The 19,766-nt window shown below is 49.9% G+C and overlaps 1 protein-coding gene across 1 annotated transcript in view; it reads right to left on the reverse strand.

The window, feature by feature from the left end:
• Window positions 1-582: 582 nt before the first annotated feature.
• UBAP2 (ubiquitin associated protein 2) overlaps window positions 583-19,766 on the reverse strand; it is a gene marked incomplete at its 3' end in the record, with an annotated part of 125,751 nt that continues 106,567 nt past the window's right edge. The window contains exons 16-30 of the mRNA XM_082842553.1: window positions 17,308-17,521; window positions 13,370-13,409; window positions 11,116-11,299; window positions 10,142-10,211; window positions 8,234-8,359; window positions 5,738-5,933; window positions 4,867-4,958; window positions 4,655-4,702; window positions 2,226-2,304; window positions 1,797-2,002; window positions 1,427-1,526; window positions 1,235-1,342; window positions 1,022-1,089; window positions 763-942; window positions 583-678 (exon numbers count right to left, since the gene is read on the reverse strand). Of these exons, the coding sequence (XP_082698679.1) occupies window positions 583-678; window positions 763-942; window positions 1,022-1,089; window positions 1,235-1,342; window positions 1,427-1,526; window positions 1,797-2,002; window positions 2,226-2,304; window positions 4,655-4,702; window positions 4,867-4,958; window positions 5,738-5,933; window positions 8,234-8,359; window positions 10,142-10,211; window positions 11,116-11,299; window positions 13,370-13,409; window positions 17,308-17,521 (1,807 nt within the window). The remainder of the gene's footprint in view (window positions 679-762; window positions 943-1,021; window positions 1,090-1,234; window positions 1,343-1,426; window positions 1,527-1,796; window positions 2,003-2,225; window positions 2,305-4,654; window positions 4,703-4,866; window positions 4,959-5,737; window positions 5,934-8,233; window positions 8,360-10,141; window positions 10,212-11,115; window positions 11,300-13,369; window positions 13,410-17,307; window positions 17,522-19,766) is intronic.

Here is a 19,766-nt window from a genome sequence, read left to right on the forward strand (position 1 = left end):
GCTGAAGCCCCAGCTCTCTGTGGAGACAAACAGGTGCCACCTCTAAGGGGGGGGGGGCGGGGCAGGGCTATCTCTGCCATTCCCAGATCAAGGTTTGGACGGAGGGGAACATGACAGATGACAAAAGGACCAGTTTCTCAAAAAGCAAGGGATAAAGTAATTACACAGGGACGAAAACTCAAAGAATGGTTTACAAGGGAGGGAGATGAGTCGTGATTCTTCATTGGTACCTGACCCCAGTCCCCAAACTGCCTCGAGCCAGCCCTTCCAGACGCTGCCCACCGGGGGGCTCTGTAGAAGGCCTGAAGGCAGAAGGGGGGAAGGGGGCTGCTGCTGCTGCTACAGCAGGAAGGGGCTTGAGTGGGGAGAGGAGCAGCTGCTCCCCCCTCCCCCAAGCCTTCTACCACATTTACAAATACATACATAAATACATTACATACAACAGGGAGTCTGGGAGGCAGGCTCCCCACAGAGGCTCGGCTGACACAGCTACACGTCTCAGAAACTCTGGGGAGGGTGCCGGGCTGTGTGCGCTCTCCTGCCCGGGGTAGGCCCCGCCCTGGCCCCCCAGCTCTTCAGGGTTCAGTTTGTCCAGTATGGAGAGTTGCCGTAGGCAGGTTTGGAGGCTTGTGACTTGGGCTGCAGGGAGCTGGGCTGGCTGCGCTGACTGGCGCCGCTCTGAGGAGGAGGAGAGAAGGCTGTCAAGGCTGCAGCGGAGCCCCCAGCCCAGGGCAGGATGGCCGCCTGCTCCACCGGGCTCACCTGAGCGTCCTGTGGGAGGTGGTGGTGCAGCAGCTGTGAGTGAGGCTGCTGGTGGGCGGGCAGGACGTGCACGAGCGGTGAGGGCGCGTAACCGGGGCCCAGGGGCCCAGGGGAGCCCAAGGCCGAGGGCAGGCTGAACGGTGGTGGGGTCCCTGCGTGAAATCCCTGCCTGTCGAAAGTCTGCAGGGCAGAGAGACGACAGTGAGGCTCGCTTGGCAGCACTCTGCCAGCCCTCCCGCCAGTGCCGGCCCTCCCTCACCTGAGTCTTGCTGTAGACGGACCCAGTCACGTCAGGGAGGCCGGGGCCGCTCGAAGACGCCGACACTCCTAGAAGGAAAAGCGGCTGTTCCCACATCAGCTGGCCCCAGCGCCAGCCTCCCCCCCGCTCCAGGGGCCCTCTGGGGCAGCCTCGCCTGAGAAGGAGTCAGGGGAGGAGACGACTGCTCTGGGCCGCAATCCTGGAAAGGCCTACCTTTGCCAGGCCCAGAACCTGCAGACTTGCTCTGTGCCTGCGATGATCCACCATAGCCACCCTTGGTGTAGTCTCCCGCCGCCGCCCCCTGGCTCACGTCTTCGTAACCTAGCACGGCAGGGGACAAGAGGCACGTGTGAGCTAGGTGAGCCTGTCCTTCCCGTGCCTCTCCGTGGCGGAAGCACCCCTCACCTGCGCTGTAGCTGTGCTGGCCATAGCCACTGGCCTGCTGGAAAGGGGTGGTGGGGCTGCTGAGGCTCACACCGTGCTGCTTGGCTGAGGCCGGGGGGACCTGGTGGCAGGCGAGCAGGAGAGGCATTAGTAGGGGGACAGGGCTGGGGGAGCAGGTCACCCCGGCTTAGCCTCAGGCAGTTGGTGGCACAACCACTAGGGAGGTGTCTTCAGTAGCGCAACACGCTAGATCTCAAAACAGATGGGAAAGGAACCTCGCCCCCAAGCCGGACTCATTCCTCAAGGCCAGGTGACACTCTGAGTGGGGACCTGTCCCTCCCTCCCTACTTCTGTTCCCTGGAGCTGGAGTAACACCCCCCTGAATACTCACAAACACGGTGGGCCCATACTGGAAGGCACTGGGTACGCCTGTATAGTAGGGGAGGCCAGTGTAGCTGTAGCCAGGTGGCAGGGCAGGGTTCAGAAAGGGCTGCTGGGCTGTGTGGTGGGCCTGGGACTGGCTCTGCTGGGGCTGAGCCAGGGTGGTGGCAGGTGCAGGGGACGCAGAGTCTCCTCGGCCAAACTTTGTGACATCACCTGGGAGAAACGGGGCACTGAATCCAGTCATTGCCCCCTATCCAGCCAGGAAAAAGCCAGACTGGTCCCTGTGAACAGGAACAGGCCTGGCTGCCAGCACAACAATAGGAAGCCGGTAGGTCTCTGCAGCCCTTCTGCGTCTGTTTCCAGACTCCCGGGATGAGCCACAGGCCAGTCCGATGACCACTCCGCCCCCATGCCTAACCCCCTGAACAAGACTAACCTGAATAGGGATTATTAGCAAGGCTCCCATCTCGACTGGCGAGGGCTGCGGGTGTAGCGAAAGGAATCCCATAGTAATCCTAGGAGAGACCAGAGAGGTTCAGTCAGCACAAGAGCCTCACCCCACTCCCAGGACAGCAGAACCTGCAGGCAGTACGGGTGCTCCAGGCAATGCCACATTCCCCAGGCCGACCAGACCGCAGGGACGTCACAGGCACACCACCAGAGGGCAGCACTCACAGAGAATTCAAAACAAATGGTGCCGGTCAGAGCTGTGCAGTGTGGCAGGCACACAGCATGTAGACGCACTGACCGATCTCTCAGCCTTCCCCGGGCAGAGCCAGCGGAGGTCTACATCACAGATGGATGCTGGTGAATGTCATGGGCCAAACCAACTCTCCTGGCTTCTCCAGTGAGAGGGATTCTGAAGGGCAGCTAGGAAAGTTAACAGGACAAGGAGAAAGCTGAGGAGGAGGAGGGGCCAAAAGGGTTTAACAGGGGTCAGGTCCTGAGCTAGGAGAGACCGCCCACTCTGCCCTGGCAACGCTGACATTGCACAGGAGTCAGGACAAGCGTGGATGCTGAGGCAAAACACAGTGGAGCTCTCTGAAGAAGGGGAGGCCCGCCCTGACCCTCACTCACCGCCCAGGGCTCTGCCAGCCCTGGACATACGACACCCCGGTCCTCTGAGCCGAGGGAAAGCCCTCCTGCTTTCCTCGTGGGCAGCAGTGTCTAGGAAAGGCACCTACAGCCTCCTTTGGCCCCATCTCCCGGACACCTCCAGGAAACCCACGGCACCCTCAGACCAGAACCACAACAGAAGGCAGGGCTAGAAAAGCACAGTTAGTAGAACACAAGCGGGGACAGGCCTGGAGGAAGCCCAGGAGGGGGAGCTCTTTGACACAAGAAAATCCAAAGGTGGAAATGAGGCACAAAAGTATCAGAATCTAAGAAATAACCAAAGGGGAAAATGAAAGAAATGCATCTCAAAAGGCAGGCTCAGAGGTGATTGCTTCTAAGGCACAAAAAGATTGAAGGAATATGCAGCAGCCCAGGGCTAGATTCCCACTGAGTCATTCCTAGGGGCCCAACCAGGCACCACCTTCAGACTCATTCAGGACCACCTCCTGCATTCCATCTCTGATGCCCTGGGGCTCCTGGCTGCAAGGTTTCCCGAGTGTCAGGGGGACTAGGGCCGCTTCTGGTTTCCCTGCAAAGCCCTAGGGCTTAAGGCATCCCCAGAAACCCTAAGTTCTGTTTTCCACTCTAGAAATCTGTCATCATGTCCTCAATATCCTTTCTGGGCCCTCCAGGGACATGGGCAGCAGCTGGAAAGTCCCGCAGGCCCCTTGAGCAGTAGTGTGATTGGCTGCTGGTTTGCACACTGGGGAAGAGCTGCCCAGCTACCAACCTATGGAAACATTCCAAGCAGATGAAAGGGTCTTCTGAGAGACACGAGCATCAGCCACTGGGGCCTGGGAGGTAGAGGTGGTGCCTGCAGCTCCCTGAGCTCTCTGTGGCCAGCCCAAGAGGGGCTAGCACCAGTGGAGAGGAGTCTGAGGAAGGACACCTCACCTTCACTTGGGGAAAAGGAAAGACCATACCCAGAAGAGTTGACATCGGGGTCCAAATAGCTATTTACTCCCAGACAATGTGACAGATGCCCTGGTCTGCTGCAAATGATCAGGAGTCTGGGAAACGCCAGACCAAGAAGGGGGTGGCGGTACAGGAGCCTGCAGGCTGTCCGGGCAGGGAGCGTGCCTCGTCCTGTACCTCTTCTGCACTGCAGTCCTGCTCACGTGGCCATCCCAGAAGGCCCAGTGCTTCATCCTGGTAGCAAGGGCCAGAATAAAGAGGCAATGCTGCCCTCAGAGTGAGACTGCAGCAACCAGAGAGATCCTGGGGCCAGCGTTCTTATACACGGGATGGCAGGCTAAACCCAGAAGGGCCCTTGAAGACTGCTGGCTCCAGCCACTCACTCAGAATAACAAAGCTGCCATCACGAGCATCACCAATGGCCACTTCAGAAGCCAAAAACACTAGATGGTACTTCGGAGAGAACTTTTTTATAAAAAGTCTAGGGGCACGTAAGCAGCGCCACGTCCTGTTTGTTTGTTTTGGTGGGGGGAGGGGTGGAACTTGAGGGAAGAGACGGACCCACGTTTGGTAGGGACACTGCCTACTGGGGCCCCAGGTCCCAATGATCTTCAAGATCCCCAGGCACGAGTGCAGGACGCTCGAGTGCCCAGGCTGTAGGTGCAGCAGGCACAACCACCAGATGGAAGCAGCTTTCTCAGCTGTGGTGCTGAGGGAAGTCCTCAGGCCGAGTGTCCTGAAGGCCAGAGAGTGTAGCAGTCACGGCCGCGCGGGTGAGATGCGCGAGACTCAAGAGTCTGAATCCCCCCGGCCACCAGCCCAAATCCCACTCACCATCGGCAGCCGTGACTGCAGCATCTGGAGCTCGTCATAGCCATAAACCTGTGTGAGGACCAACAAGGCTGTTAGATGCCCTGCCTTGACGGAGTCTAGCTGGAGAAACGCCCGGGATCCGAGCGGCAGAGGTGGGCTCAGGGAAGGAGCAGCAGCAACCCAAGGCCCCCAGGTCCTGCCGGGGGCCGGCCCAGAGCCCCACATGCGCTCACCGGGTAGGCAGGAAGCAGTCCTCCGGGGCCCACGAGGTACTGGCTGTGCAGCAGGGGAGGCGCCCCCTGGGGTAGGCTGGGGGGCGCTTTGCCTGTGAAGGCAAACTCAAATGGAGTGAAGGGGCCACCACAAGGGCGAGATTCCTCACGTACTGTGGGCACGGCGGGTGTCGAGCCCACTGTCACGGTGCCATCCCAGACGAGGCCACGGGCAAGAGGGGAGGGCAGCAGCAGAGAGAAACGGAAGCCATGCTAGGGGGCGGGGGAGACAGAGCACGTGCCACCACATCCAGGCTGTGTTACCAGAGGGGTCCGCGCCCTGCGGCACAAAACACCGCCACCCTCTCCTGAAGGCCGCACTGCGCCGAGAGGGCCCGAGCAGCAGGAACCGCCTGCCCCTCAGAACAAAGCAGGCCGGGCAGCGCCAGGAGAGGCACAGCTGGGCCAAAGGCGGGCGAGCAGTCGCTACCAAACCACAGTCTGCCCGGGTCTGGCTGCCAGGCAGTCACAGCAAGAGCAGAAGAGCCCATGAGAGCTGCTCCATCATCTCAGCTCCAGGGATGAGCGAGGACAGAAAAGAATGGGGAGCTACGAGCACAAAGGCTGCCAGGGATCTGCCCAGGGGAGCGTGCCCCCAGACACTGATTTCAGAATCACCCAGAACCTGGCCCCCACATTAGCTCTGGAAGATCCGGCCTCAAGAGGTGAGTGGAACAAAGATGACAAGCAAGTGGCGGCACAGCCGGAGGGAGACTGTGAGCTTCCGATGCTCGTGGACCCCCCCAGGCCTGCCCGCCTCGGCCTCCTCCCGGGAAGCAGAACAGCACCTTCGAGGGGCGGGGGAGCTGGAAAGGCCCCGGGGGGCACACACCTGAGGTCACCAAGGGCGTGGCCCTGGCACTGCTGCTGGGGGCACTCACAGCGGTACCGCCCAGGCAGAGGCTGTTGACCGTGTTCATGCTGCTTGGCAGGCTGAGCCCTGAGGACGCGGCACTCGAGGCACAGGTTGCTGCCGTTGAGAAGGTGGCTGAGGACTGGAGGGAAGGGGCGCTCTCCACGCCGGCATGCTGGCAAGACAAAAGCCAGGACACATGGATCTGGGGGCAAAGCACAAGAGTGCACAAGAACCGGCCTGGCCTGTGTGCCCGCAGTCTCAGATGGACCAGTGTGCTCACCGTGGCCTCTCACACTGCAGCCACAGTAGGCCATTGGGACACAACTCATCAGCTGAGCTTTCAAGACCATTAAAATGGAGATTTACGACCAAAAAACCCTCCTAAAAAAATCATTAAAGTTGCTCAGGCTTTGGTAAGTGAAACAAAGCACGGACACAGATGAGCACAGAGCATCTCAATATGAGATGAAAAGCCACCTCACAGAAAAGCAAGGAGCCTCAGGAGAGTCGAGCCTGCGGCCACAAGCAGCCCAACCCAAGTCAGAGCCTTCCTGGCTCCTCTGACCTGAAGTCACAGGTGGCCAAGAGGGGCCTTTGCTCCAGGATCTGGTGACACTTTGTGGGTCACCAGGGACTACCAAGCAGGGCCCGGCCCGGCCCTAGGCCTGCCTGACAAGAGCCACAGAGGAAAGAAGGGCAAAGCCTAGCAGAAAGCTGTGAAGAGCCTGAGTGCCAAGGGTCCTGCCCAGCTGCTAGTAAACGAGGCATCAGGAGGGCTTCAGGGGCTGAGGAGTGGGTGGAAGAGATACACCTGGCTGGGCAAATCAAGGGTCAAAGAGGGAGGAAAAGGCTCTGTAAGACTGAGACCAGCCTCCAAATCAGAACTTGTGCACAACAAAGAAGCCGGGAAACTCCTGGAGGGGAAGCTGAAGAAGCGAAGGACCAGGAGAAAGGGGGCCCCCGTGTGCTCTGCTTTCCATGGCACAGACGGCGCCGTGCAGGTCCCAGCCCTGCGGGCCGCCCTGCCCACCCGAGCACTAGTATCCAGAATCGGCTCAGCAAGTGAAGACCGCTGAAATTATGGTCTTCTGGGGCTCGTCGGGACTCCTGCCCCTTCCGCCTAGATGGACAGACAGAACCAGGAAGACGAGAGCCCAGGGTAGGGCCAGGGCTGCCCAGCACCCATTCCACGGCCCCCTGCGTGGAGCCAAGGGCACCCGCCACAGGATCAGGAACGGCTCTGACCACCGCACTGTGATGGTGGCACTGGCCACACAACCTTTCAACCACAGGATTAAAAAAAGAAAAAAGAAAAAAAAAAAAAAGAACATTCCCAGACTGGGGAGTATGAGGAATCCACGGGAACTCCAGAGTCACTCAGCAAGCCTCTCCTACTTCAGTGGACCCTGGCGGCGTTCCTGTATCTGCCCCCTCACCTCTCAAATCTGTGAGGAAGACAAGCTGCTGGCTCGCTCGGACCATCCGACGGGGCTGCCACTCAGCCCCTCAGATGGGCCCAGAAAAGCACAGCTGCACCAAACCTTCCACAGAACACGAAGGGCAGGAGAATACACTAGATTTCCTTTACAGACAAGGTAGGAAAGACCTGGCTGTGACAGACTATGATATATCCGACTATTCAAAAATCAATTCATAAAATGACAAACCTAGGAAAAATATTTGCACTTCCCCTCACAAAGGGCTACCTACTACAGAAATAAAGACCACAGACCTGACAGGAAAATGAAAAATGTAAACAGCTCACCCAAAAAGAAATTAATGGCTTTCCAATATATAAAATAGATGTTCAAGCTCTTTCGATTAAACACTATACTGACAGGTCATTTTTCTATTAACACATTGGAAAAATACAAATATTTGGTAACATCATTTCAGGAGGACGTGGGGAAAGAGGACATTTCATTCTTTGCCAGTGAGATCTAAGTGGGTTAAAATCACTATGCAGAGCAATTTGTATAAAATGACAAATGCCTAGCAATTCCACCTCCAGGGTTTACACTCTAGACACAGCTGCACACGTGAAACACATGCAGAAGGTTATCCACTGTTGTTTGTACAGGCACATCTCATGTTCTTGTGCTTCTCAGATACTGCGTTTCTTACAAAGTGAGGGTCTGAGGCAACCCTGGGTCAAGAAAGTCTATCAGCACCATTTTTCCAACAGCATTGGCTCACTTCCTCTCTCTGCGTCACATTTTGTTAATTCTCACAATATTTCAAGTCTTTTCATTATTATATTTGCTATAATGATCAGTGACCTCTGATGTTACAAATGCAAAAAGATTACAACTTGCTCAAGGCTCAAGTGATGGCTAGCATTTTTAGCTAATAATGTATTTTTAAATTAAGATATGTTGTTTTTGTAGACATGTTATTGCACACCTTAACAGACTACAGTATAGTGTAAACAAAACTTATATGCACTAAGAAATCAAAAGATATATGACTCACTTTCCCACAATATTCCCACGGTGGTGGTCTATAACTGAACCCACAGTATTTCCAAGGTATCAAGACTGAAAATGGCCCTAAAGTTCCATCAGAGGAGGCCTGATTAAATAATGTAATGCAGCAGGGCTGTGAAAAAAGAACAAAGAACTCTGATTCAACACAGAAACCTCCTGAAGATACACTGTTAAGTGAGGGAAAAAGATAAAGGACACTATGTAGAGAATACTCCCATTTATATTACAGGAAAAGAAAAAGGGCAGAAGGAAAACTGCTATGTATGCATTTTATGGGTTTATAAAATACAAACTAGAGGATCAAGAAAATAGGAGGAAAAGGGGTACAACCAAGTAGAAAAGAGACAAAAACTTTTCAGTATATATCTTTTTATGTCTTTCGTTATTGAATCTGTGACGACGTTAGCAATTGTACTAGGTGATTCTGGCTGTGGCCATTGGGACTGTAAGATTTGGGGTTTCCTGCTAAGACACAGAGTGCAGCTAATCCATGAGAGCAAGAGCTCTGGGCTCCAACACCCAGTGCCCGGAACAGGAGGCCAGCTCTGCAGGGCTCACAAAGGGGACATCTCAGGGCTCCCACTGGCCAAACAGGAGGCACTGGCTGGTGGGCAACTTACTCCAAGGGCAGAGATATTCACACCAATCTCTGCTATGAAGACAGTGATCTATGTGTTTTAAGACAAAGAATTATGTGTAAACTGATTTCACTTGGAAAGCTAGAGTATGAAAGCCACGATGTTAGCCAGGTCCTGATAAAGGATAGGACCTGAATCTTCCATTGCTTCATTCTACAGCAAAAGATTCGACTTCTTCTTCAGAGGAAACCAATTTCCCCCAGTTTCCCGACTCTCCCGTTCATCTGCACCCAAAACTTCCTTCCCTACTTGAGGAACCATCTACTTCCACCTTGTGGAAGCCTGCTGTCTCCCAGCAGAGGGACACTGTGCTCTCTCCAGGCACCTTTCCTTCCACGTTCCAGCCTCTCCGGCTGCTAGCACAACACCCGCCTGCTGCCCTGCCTCCTTGCATGGCCCGGCTGCCAGCCCTCAGCCCGCTCGGTCTAGACCGAGTCCTACCCAAGACCACGCTCCCAGCTCCACAGCTCAGAAGCCGCACCTCAGCAACCACCATCTAGGTCACTCTTCAGCGCACCAGGACACTCGCCCGCTTGTGCTTCCACTCTTGCCTCTCCATACCCACACTTCCTTCTTCAACAGCAACCTTCCCAAAGCCTCTGCCTCTGAGCTGGGGAAGATGGCCTGAGACGGCAAGAGTGAAGTCTCCACGACCACCAGCAACCTGGAATGCAGTTACACTGACTGGGCTGTCAGTCTCAGAGACACGCGAGCTCTCCCTTTCCTTTCAAGCACTCTCCCTACAGTGGGGGCTTCACAAAGTAACAGAGCATTCCCCAGGAACACTGCTCTTGATTAAACTTGACTTTTAGTAGAGGCCATGCGGAAGTTAGCAACGAGTCTACTTTCCTCTACAAAACTTGCAAAGACCTCAACATAAGAAAACTTGCAAAGACCTCAACATAAGAAGCCCCAGCAAATAAAACCAACCCTGCCAGGTAGAAAGGTCTCCTATCATGAACAGGGAGCTCAGTGAGTTCTTGGGAACAAATTCACCACCTGACAGCCCTGCCAATCATCTATCAGGTATGGAGAACCAATTCTTCCACAGAGACATGGACTTAGGAAGCAAGATGTCCTCCATGTTGCCTAGGAAATCATCTGTTCAAACCATGTACCTAGATGGAGACATTACAGCCAAGCTATTAGAGTATTTCAGATATTTAAAATCCACTAACTAAAGCCCCACCTGCACATGACTAAGCTCCAAGCTGGCTAAGCAGGGTGCTGGGCGAGGGAGCAAGGAAAACACTTACCGTGTGTGACGTGCTGGTGGAGAGCACCGTGTGCACAGAGGAGAGGCTGCTCTGGTGGCCGGAGAGAGAGCTGGAAGACAAGGCAGAGCCCCGCGTGTGCACCCCCCGGCACTCCACTCGAGGGACCCACGCGTCTAGGAGGGCTGCACACGAGCTTGCCCATCCCTTCACATCCTTCCTTCCATGTGGCCTTGGAACCCAGTCCAGGTGCTCTGTGGTCAGAAATGATCTAAAGGGTCACTCACCATGAGGATCTGGGACATCCTGCCCTAGGAAAGCTACAGAGCCAGCTCAGACAACTCTAACCATTTGCTCTGCAGACTGTAAATGCTAAGAACAGGATTGCACTAAGAACACAGCCAGCCCCAGAGACCCCATTATATTTGTGTGTGAGGGAAGAAAGTTCCTATGTTCAACCCCACATGCCAGAGACAGAGCTTGAATTCCCATCAAATGCAGAACTCAAATCAAACGCTTTTGTTCCTGGCTACAGGAGGAAAGAGGAGAAGTCTACTCAGAAGACAGGGTAAGGACCAGACAAATCCCATTCTCCTGCACCCTGTTCTGATAACTTGATCTCTGACACCATGACAAGTGCGAGGCAGTGACCTGCTCAGAAAACCCCCAGCACTCTCACCCCACATCACAGCAACGGGGCCCAGAATGCGGAGGAGAGACAAGGTTCGGGGCACCCTCCTGAGGGCTGAAGAAGAGTAGCAGTGACCCCTTGGACCCACCTGATTCCCAGGGGACCCAGGGCTCTGTGACAGCAGGGGCATTACAGGACAGCAAGGCTTTCACACTTGGTGCCTGTGAGACCCTACCCAGCCACCTACGCTGCGGCCCTACTGCAAAAGGCCAGGACGTCATGCAGGGAGCAACAGTGGGTTCTGCTCATGGGAACAGCCATGTAGAAGGGCTCCAGGACTTCGCCCCCGTGTGCCTCGGACTCTGGGCCCGTATTTTCCACATACCTGCTAAGCTGAGAGAGGGGGCTGCTGGACAGGTCACCAGGCTGGGACAAGGAGGGCAGAGCGGCAGTGTGCTGGGGTACAGAGGGCAGAAGCGGAGTGCAGGAGGTGGTGCTGGGCAGGGAGCCCACGGATGGGAGGGCGGAGGGAGGGTCTGTTGTCTTTGGAGCTGGAACAGATGAAGGAGCTGTAAGAAACAGATCTGTTTAGCGCCAGAACCAACCGTTAAGTGTCAGAAATATGCTCAATGTTTTGTGACACGTCAGGCTCAGTTGAGACATATACAAAGTTACACCCCTGGGGAAAATGCACAAGCATGCCACAGGTAGGCCCTTCTCTGTCTGCTGTGACTATGGAGAGGACTGTCAGAACACAGGTCCCAGGCAAGGAGAGAAATGACATCTTTACCAGCATACACAGCCCCTCTGGGGTGAACATACTCCTCCCAACTAAAGGAACCCGACCCTGAGCCACACCCAGAAAGGGAAAGAGGCTCTAAGTTTGACAAATACAGTTACAACATGAGCACAGCAAGGGACAGTGAAAATCTGGTAGGCGAACCACCCAGGGGTTAGGTCTGCTTCTATCAAATCAGGCTGACTTTGTGAAAGGTCACAGACAGTTTAGGGCAGGAAGGGGTTAAAAGCCCAGGGTACATATACTGTGGAGAGCTACACAGGCCTAAAATCTGCAGAAGACACCCCTGCTGTCCACACCTACTTTCAAAAGCGCAGTGAGCACTTCCTTCGCATGTGCTTGAACAGAACAGACCTCAGAGCACACAAACGCACGCGTTAGGCTTTCAGAAGAGCATGAATGCGATCAATCCTAGCTGCAGAAAAGACTCAGTTTTAGTGCCATCCACACATACAACTCAGATATGTGCTTGGGAATAAAGCATCATTGTCTTTTCCAGTTAGGAGGTGGCAGCACCTTTCCTTGGGAGGCCCTGGGAGTCCAGGGGACACACACTAGTCTCTAAATGGAGGATAGCTCGAAAACCAGAACAGACAGCAACAGGTCAACACAGCACAGTCAGTTCTTAAGAGTGGTCTTCACAACCCTGAGGCTTGTTTTTTACTCACAGTCCTTCCCAAATGACACCTGTTCTTACAGAAACTAGATAAACACACCATAGATGTCCCTGGCCCCAAACTCACCTCCCTGAGTGTCGGATCACGTTAATGACAGGTTCACAGAAAGCCTCTCAAAGAACATGTGTTTGTATGAATTTGAGTGTGTATGTGTGTGTGTGTGTGAGACAGAGAGAGAGAGAGAGAGAGAGAGAGACGGTTGGAGAAGAGAGCACAGGACATAAAAACCTATCTAAAACGTGCACTATGTTTTACGGACATTTCACATCTCATTATCTCACTTAAAATCTCCAGTACACCTCTATGTGCTCTCGACCCCATGCCTGGACAAAAGAAACTTCCCACTACGGCTTGTGGAATTCATACTTCCTGTGACACCAGTGTTCTCAGAGCTACCCACGTTATCACATGTGTCATTTCAATTCCAACTGAGGCCCACTCCCGGTCTGGCAAAATTCCATGGCCACTCTCCAAAAATTCCTAAATAAAGAGGGTCTTTTTGACTTCCATACCGATAGTGGACACCCATTTGCTTTACTGAATGATGAATGAAAATCAGTTTCATTTTACACTATGATCATAACCATAGATAAATTAGCTAAGAACAAAGGAAACAACTAACGGGGATTCACCTACACTATCTCCAGTGATCACTGAGCTGTGCTGGATGTGGAGGGCCCCCTCCTTTTCTCCCAAGTGTTTATAGTGAGCAACATTTTATCTCTCTTCCTCACAATGTCTTTCCTGAACTAGCATGCCAATTTCTGCTTGAAATGTCTTTCACATTATTGAAGTGAGAGCCCTCCAAGCATCCTGGAACCTGGGCCTCTGAGCAAAGCATCTTTTAAATCCAGCCTACACTCTACACTTGGGGGTGCAGTCTGACAAGGGCAGAATAATACAATACCTCCTTCTTGCTGTGGATATAACATTTCTAATAATACCATCAGCTCCAACCTGGTCACGGGGAATCTCTAGCTAAACTCTAAACGCAAAGAAATGATGCCAACGATGGATCAGACACAGCTCTCAAACAAAATGTAGAAGGACTATTTTTGCAGAATTAGCCATTGGCCAATTGTTTTCCCATCACATTAGCTACGCTCTTTTTCTGTCTGTGGTTTCCACCAGCCACGACAAGAATAGTTAGCTCATATACTTACTGTCTACTGTCTGCTGACTTCGACTACCACCATGTCCATTCTGTAAGAAAGAGAAAAGAAAGTAAGTAAACCCGCAGAATCAAATGACAACCTAGATGACTTTCTACGGGATTTAGCCACAAACATATGAAGCATTATGCATTAAGCAAAGAACTATGGCCTATTTTGTTTTGTTTCTTAATAAAAGGAGAGGCAATACAACAAATTCTTAATAAATCTCAACAAGCTGACATTGTTTTTAAAACAAACTGGGTATTTAAGGAAGTAACAAGGATAAAACATAAGACCAAAAGCACAGGAAGCAATGAAACAGTCCTAAAAATTATTAAGCCATAGGAAGGACTTAGGAATTCTCACTATATTGAAATCTCCACAAGCCTTCCTGTCTCAAGCATATTTTGTCTCCTGAGTACCCCCCATACAAGAAAGAAAATGTTTCCAAATTATAACAAAGATAACTTTCATACAAGGAATTATCGTATTTTATATTATTAACAAAATGGTTCTCAGAGAAAGACGTTACTTTGAAACACGTTTTTTTCTGAACTGGGTGGGGAAAGAGTGAGTTAGGACTGTTTGGTAGTCAGTCCCAAAAAGAACAGAATCTGAAAACAACTGGTTTGAGTTAACCATAAAGCACTTCACTGGAACCTTCTCACAGAAGGAGGCATCCTCACAAGGAAAACTTTACTTCCACAGACTGGGTGGGGAGACCCGGCAAAGAGTGATTGACACTGGAACCTACAGGGCTCAGACACTGGTCCTGGATGGGAGAAGGAAGCTGAGGAAATGACCTTCTCACAAATGTCAAAACTACTTAAAAAAAAAAGACAAACCTTATAGCTTTTGACTCTGCCTTAACCAAAATCCAGTACAATTTCTGCTCATAAAATCTTAATTTACAACACATTTGTCTTAAAACAATGAGATTATTTATAAGAAATGTAGACAATAAAACAGAACTGCTAGGAAAAAACAAAACAAGTTAGAAGACTGAAGTCAGAGAAAGGGAAACACCAATATACAAAGACAGGTGGGGAGCAATCAAAGTTCTACTCTTTTGCCTCCCTCTCAACAGGGGTTCACTATTCAGTAAATACATACACATGACATCAAGCATGTGCAGCCAAGACAGCACAAACCCTGACATACAAAGTCTTCTCAAAACTACACCAGAGGGCTTCCCTGGTGGCGCAGTGGTTGAGAGTCCGCCTGCCGATGCAGGGGACGCGGGTTCGTGCCCCGGTCCGGGAAGATCCCACGTGCCGCGGAGCGGCTGGGCCCGTGAGCCATGGCCGCTGAGCCTGCGCGTCCGGAGCCTGTGCTCCGCAACGGGAGAGGCCACAACAGTGAGAGGCCCACATACCGCAAAAACAAACAAAAAACAAAACAAAAAAACTACACCAGACAAAAAAAATAGAAAAGGGGAACGAAACAGCTGCCATCATAACTCAGGAACACTTCATCCCACCTAGAAAATCATTTTTCTAATTTATTTGGCTGTGCCGGGCCTTAGTTGTGGGCATGCGGTATGTTAGTTGCAAGCATGTGGGATCTAGTCCCCTGACCAGGGATTGAACCCGGAGCCCCTACATTGGCATCGTGGAGTCTTAGCCACTGGATCACCAGGGAAGTCCCTAGAAAATCATTTTTAAATACAAACAACGAAACAACAAGGTCCTACTGTATAGCACAAGGAACTATATTTAATATCTTGTAATAATCTATAATGGAAAAGAATCTAAAAAAGAACATATGTGTATAACTGAATCACTTTGCTGTATACCTGAAACTAACACAACATTGTAAATTAACTATACTTCGATTAAAAAATACTATAAACAAAACCAAAACACTCCACAGACAATGGACAAATTGACACAACAAAGGAGCCATATTATTTGGGATGGGGGAAATTCTAGGCAGAAGCATGGTGGGAACAAAAATAAAGTATCAGATGATCGGGAGAGATCAGAAATCTGGTTCAATTAGGTGAGCAAGAAATGAGGTGAACAGTGATACAGACAAGCAGAACAAGAGGTAAAGTTAGAGCTGGAACTGAGATGTCATGGAGATGACAGATTTAAGCACACAGTCTGATTTATGTTTTAGAAACTATAGACCAGCACGTTCCAAGGCAACGGAATATATTTTTTTAATTATTTATTTATTTTTGGCTGCATTGGGTCTTTGTTGCTGCGCGCTGGCTGTCTCTAGTTGTGGTGAGCGGGGGCTACTCTTTGCTGCGGTGCGTGGGCTCCTCATAGCAGTGGCTTCTATTGTTGCGGAGCACGGGCTCTAGGCGCATGTGGGCTTCAGAAGCTGTGGCACGCAGGCTCAGTAGTTGTGGCTCGTGGGCTCTAGAGCGCAGGCTCAGTAGTTGTGGCGCACGGGCTTTGCTGCTCCGCAGCACGTGGGATCTTCCCGGACCAGGGCTTGAACCTGTGTCCCCTGCATTGGCAGGCGGATTCTTAACCACTGCACCACCAGGGAAGCCCGGGAACAGAATATTCTGCAATAATGGAAATACTGTCTGTGTGTGCTTGGTCTTACATTGTAGTGACTAACCATATCTAGACAGTGAGCATTAAAATGTGGTGTGTCTGAGAAACTAAACTTTTAATTGTGTATTTAATTTAAATAAACTACTACATGTGGCTAGTGGTTGCCATGTTGGAAATCACAAAAATAAACTTCTTAAAGAAGATATATGAAGAATACACGGCTTTTAAAAAATATGTAAACCAAGAAAGGCAAATACAGGTGGAAAATGAGAGCAACAAAATTTTGTACAGTAGAAAGCAGATTCCAGAGAGTAACTCTGACTTAGCTGACCGGGTAAAGCCAAATCATAAGCAACTAGTAGGGAAAACCAGAAAACCACTCAACTGACATCAAAGAACCACACCAAGCAACTCAGTATTTCTATGTATCACATAACTTTGGAAGTGGGTATGGAGGTAGGGCTAAACATAGGAGAAATGTTTTAAACTCTGTACAGCCGGGTGAATGCCCCCTTCCACCTTCTCCCACAGGCTCTAAACTTCATCAAGAGGGTAACACATGGCAAGGAGTACTATTAAAAAAACACAGATTAAGTCAATGCAGACAAAACAAATTATTCCAACGGCAGCCTTCTGTCTGCACTAGGCTCTTAAGACACTAACAGACAGGTATAGGCCCTACAGGGAAGAGACTAGAAGAACAGTCCCTGGAGAATCTAAACAAACTCAACAGAAAAGGCCCACAGGGGCTGATGAAGGAACTCCCCACCCCTAGAGAAATGGCCGCCCACACTGTCCCTCACGAAAGCCCACATCCAACAACCTACTGCCACAGGCAGTTAACCTTTTAGTGTCAAGTGGGCAGCCTGGAATCACCAGACATTTGAGGAAAACATCTAACGTGAAAGATGGAAAAGGAAGGGAGGAAAAATCTCTTAAGTTGATACGTATAAATATTTCCTCAGAATCTTAGAAGGAAACCTAAGAAAAGACAACATACCCAAATTTCTGCTATGCCAATTCAATTGTTTTCATTATTTTCATGTTCTCATCCACTCTTTAAAGTAGCTCTCGCTATAATGCTTGAATGTCTTTGCCTTACAGGAAAGTGAAATATTACAGACTATAGTCCCAGCCTACGCCATCCGAGCCACTCTGAACAACTCAGGGTATATCCTTACACTATCCTTATACCAAGTGTCTGGGTCCATTCACACAATCCTTGTGCAAGGGTGCTTGAAACACAGGTTTCAAATGAGATGGCCACTAATGGCAAATCCAACAAGCTATACGGATTCTACTTAAAAGGTTAGCCATTTCTAAAAGGAAATCTTAGCCAAAAAGCATGATTTCCCAACTACACACTGAGCTCCCAACTACACACTGAGCTCCAAATAGGATTTCCTATGAGGAGAAACCGGAAACACCACTAACCATGATGGTTCCTGGAGCTGACTCCGATGGACTCACAGAGCTTTGGTACGCGCTCCTGTCATGCACAGAACTCTGGTCGTAGGAGGAAGATGTTGTTACGGGACTAGTGGAGCTCAGCGATGAGCTGGTCAGACTGGAGGAGGTAATGACTGAAGTTGTGTGGGTGGAGTTCTGCACTGCACTGGTCACTGCTAGGGAGGTATTCAAAGAGTCACTACAAAGAATAAAAGACATGAGACATAAATTTGTGTCACTTTACAGGTTTTCATGGAGTGGTTTCATCTCTTTATTGTCATATTCTAAATTAAATAAACATATCTGTAACTACAAATTTACACTACTGCATTATTTATTTAGTTGTTAATTTTTCCCGTGCAGGATCCAATCCAGGATCATCTGCATTACTTTTTATTTTTTTGTAACATCTTTATTTTAATTGCTTTACAATTGTGTTAGTTTCTGTTGTATAACAAAGTGAATCAGCTATACATATACACATATATCCCCACATCTCCTCCCGCTTGCGTTTCTCTCCCACCCTCCCTATCCCACCCCTCTAGGTGGTCACAAAGCACCGAGCTGATCGTCCTGTGCTATGCGGCTGCTTCCCACTAGCTATCTGTTTTACATTTGGTAGTATATATAAGTCCATGCCACTCTCTCACTTCGTCCCAGCTTCTTACCTGTCCCCCTCCCCGGGTCCTCAAGTCCATTCTCTACATCTGTGTCTTTATTCCTGTCCTGCCCCTAGGTTCTGAAGAACGTTTGTAGATTTTTTGATGATGGCCATTCTGATCGGTGTGAAGTGATATCTCATTGTGGTTTTGATTTGCATTTCTCTAATGATTAGTGATGTTGAGCATCCTTTCATGTGTTTGTTGGCAATCTGTGTATCTTCTTTGGAGAAATGTCTATTTAGGTCTTACACCCATTTTTGCATTGGGTTGTTGGCTCTTTTGACATTGAGCTGCATGAGCTGCTTGTATATTTTGGAGATTAATCCTTTGTCAGTTGCTTTGTTTGTGAATATTTTCTCCCATTCTGAGGGCTGTCTTTTCGTCTTGTTTATGGTTTCCCTTGTTGTGCAAAAGCTTTCAAGTTTCATTAGGTCCCATGTGTTTATTTTCGTTTTTATTTCCATTTCTCTAGGAGGTGGGTCAAATAGGATCTTGCTGTGATTTATGTCAGAGTGTTCTGCCTATGTTTTCCTCTGAGTTTTATAGTGTCCGGTCCTACATTTAGGTCTCTAATCCATTTTGAGTTTATTTTTGTATATGGTGTTAGGAAGTGTCCTAATTTCATTCCTTTTACATGTAGCTGTCCAGTTTTCCCAGCACCACTTACTGAAGAGGCTGTTTTTTCTCCATTGTATATTCTTGCTTCCTTTGTCATAAATTAGGTGACCATATGTGCATGGGCTTATCTCTGGGCTTTCTACCCTGTTCCACTGATCCATATTTCTGTTTTTGTGCCAGTACCATACTGTCTTGATTATTGTACATTTGTAGTATAGTCTAAAGTCAGGGAGCCTGATTCCTCCAGCTCCGTTTTTCCTTCTCAAGATTGCTTTGGGGGGCTTCCCTGTGGCACAGTGGTTGGGAATCCGCCTGTCAATGCAGGGGACACAGGTTAGAGCCCTGGTCTGGGAAGATCCCACATGCCACAGAGCAACTAAGCCCGTGCACCAGAACTACTGAGCCTGCACTCTAGAGCCCGCGAGCCACAACTACTGAGCCCACATGTCACAACTACTGAAGCCCGTACACCTGGAGCCTGTGCTCTGTGACAGGAGAGGTCGCCGCAACGAGAAGCCTGTGCACTGCAATGAAGAGTGGCCCCCATTCATTGCAACTAGAGAAAGCCCGCATGCAGGAACGAAGACCCAATGCAGCCAAAAACAAATAAATAAATTTATTTAAAAAAAAAAAAAAGATTGCTTTGGCTATTCGGGGTCTTTTGCATTTCCATAAACATTGTAAAATTTTTTGTTTCTATTTCTATGAAAAATGCCATTGGTAGCTTGATAGGGATTGCACTGGATCTGTAGATTGCTTTGGGTAGTAGAGTCATTTTCACAATGTTGATTCTTCTAATCCAAGAACATGGTATATCTCTCCATCTGTCTGTATCGTCTTTAATTTCTTTCATCATTGTCTTATAGTTTTCTGCATACAGGTCTTTTGTCTCCTCAGGAAGTTTATTCCTAGGTATTTTATTCTTTTTGTTGCAAAGGTAAATGGGGTTGTTTCCTTGTCTTTCAGATTTTTTGTCGTTAGTGTATAGGAACGCAAGACATTCCTGTGCATTAATTTTGTATCCTGCTACTTTACCAAATTCATTGATTAGCTCTAGTAGTTTTCTGGTAGCATCTTTAGGATTCTCTATGTAGAGTACCATGTCATCTGCAAACAGTGGCAGTTTTACTTCTTCTTTTCTGATTTGGAGTCCTTTTATTTCTT

The sequence above is a fragment of the Leucopleurus acutus genome (assembly GCF_964270905.1).
Source record: "Leucopleurus acutus genome assembly, chromosome: 7".
Classification (NCBI taxonomy): domain Eukaryota; kingdom Metazoa; phylum Chordata; class Mammalia; order Artiodactyla; family Delphinidae; genus Leucopleurus; species Leucopleurus acutus.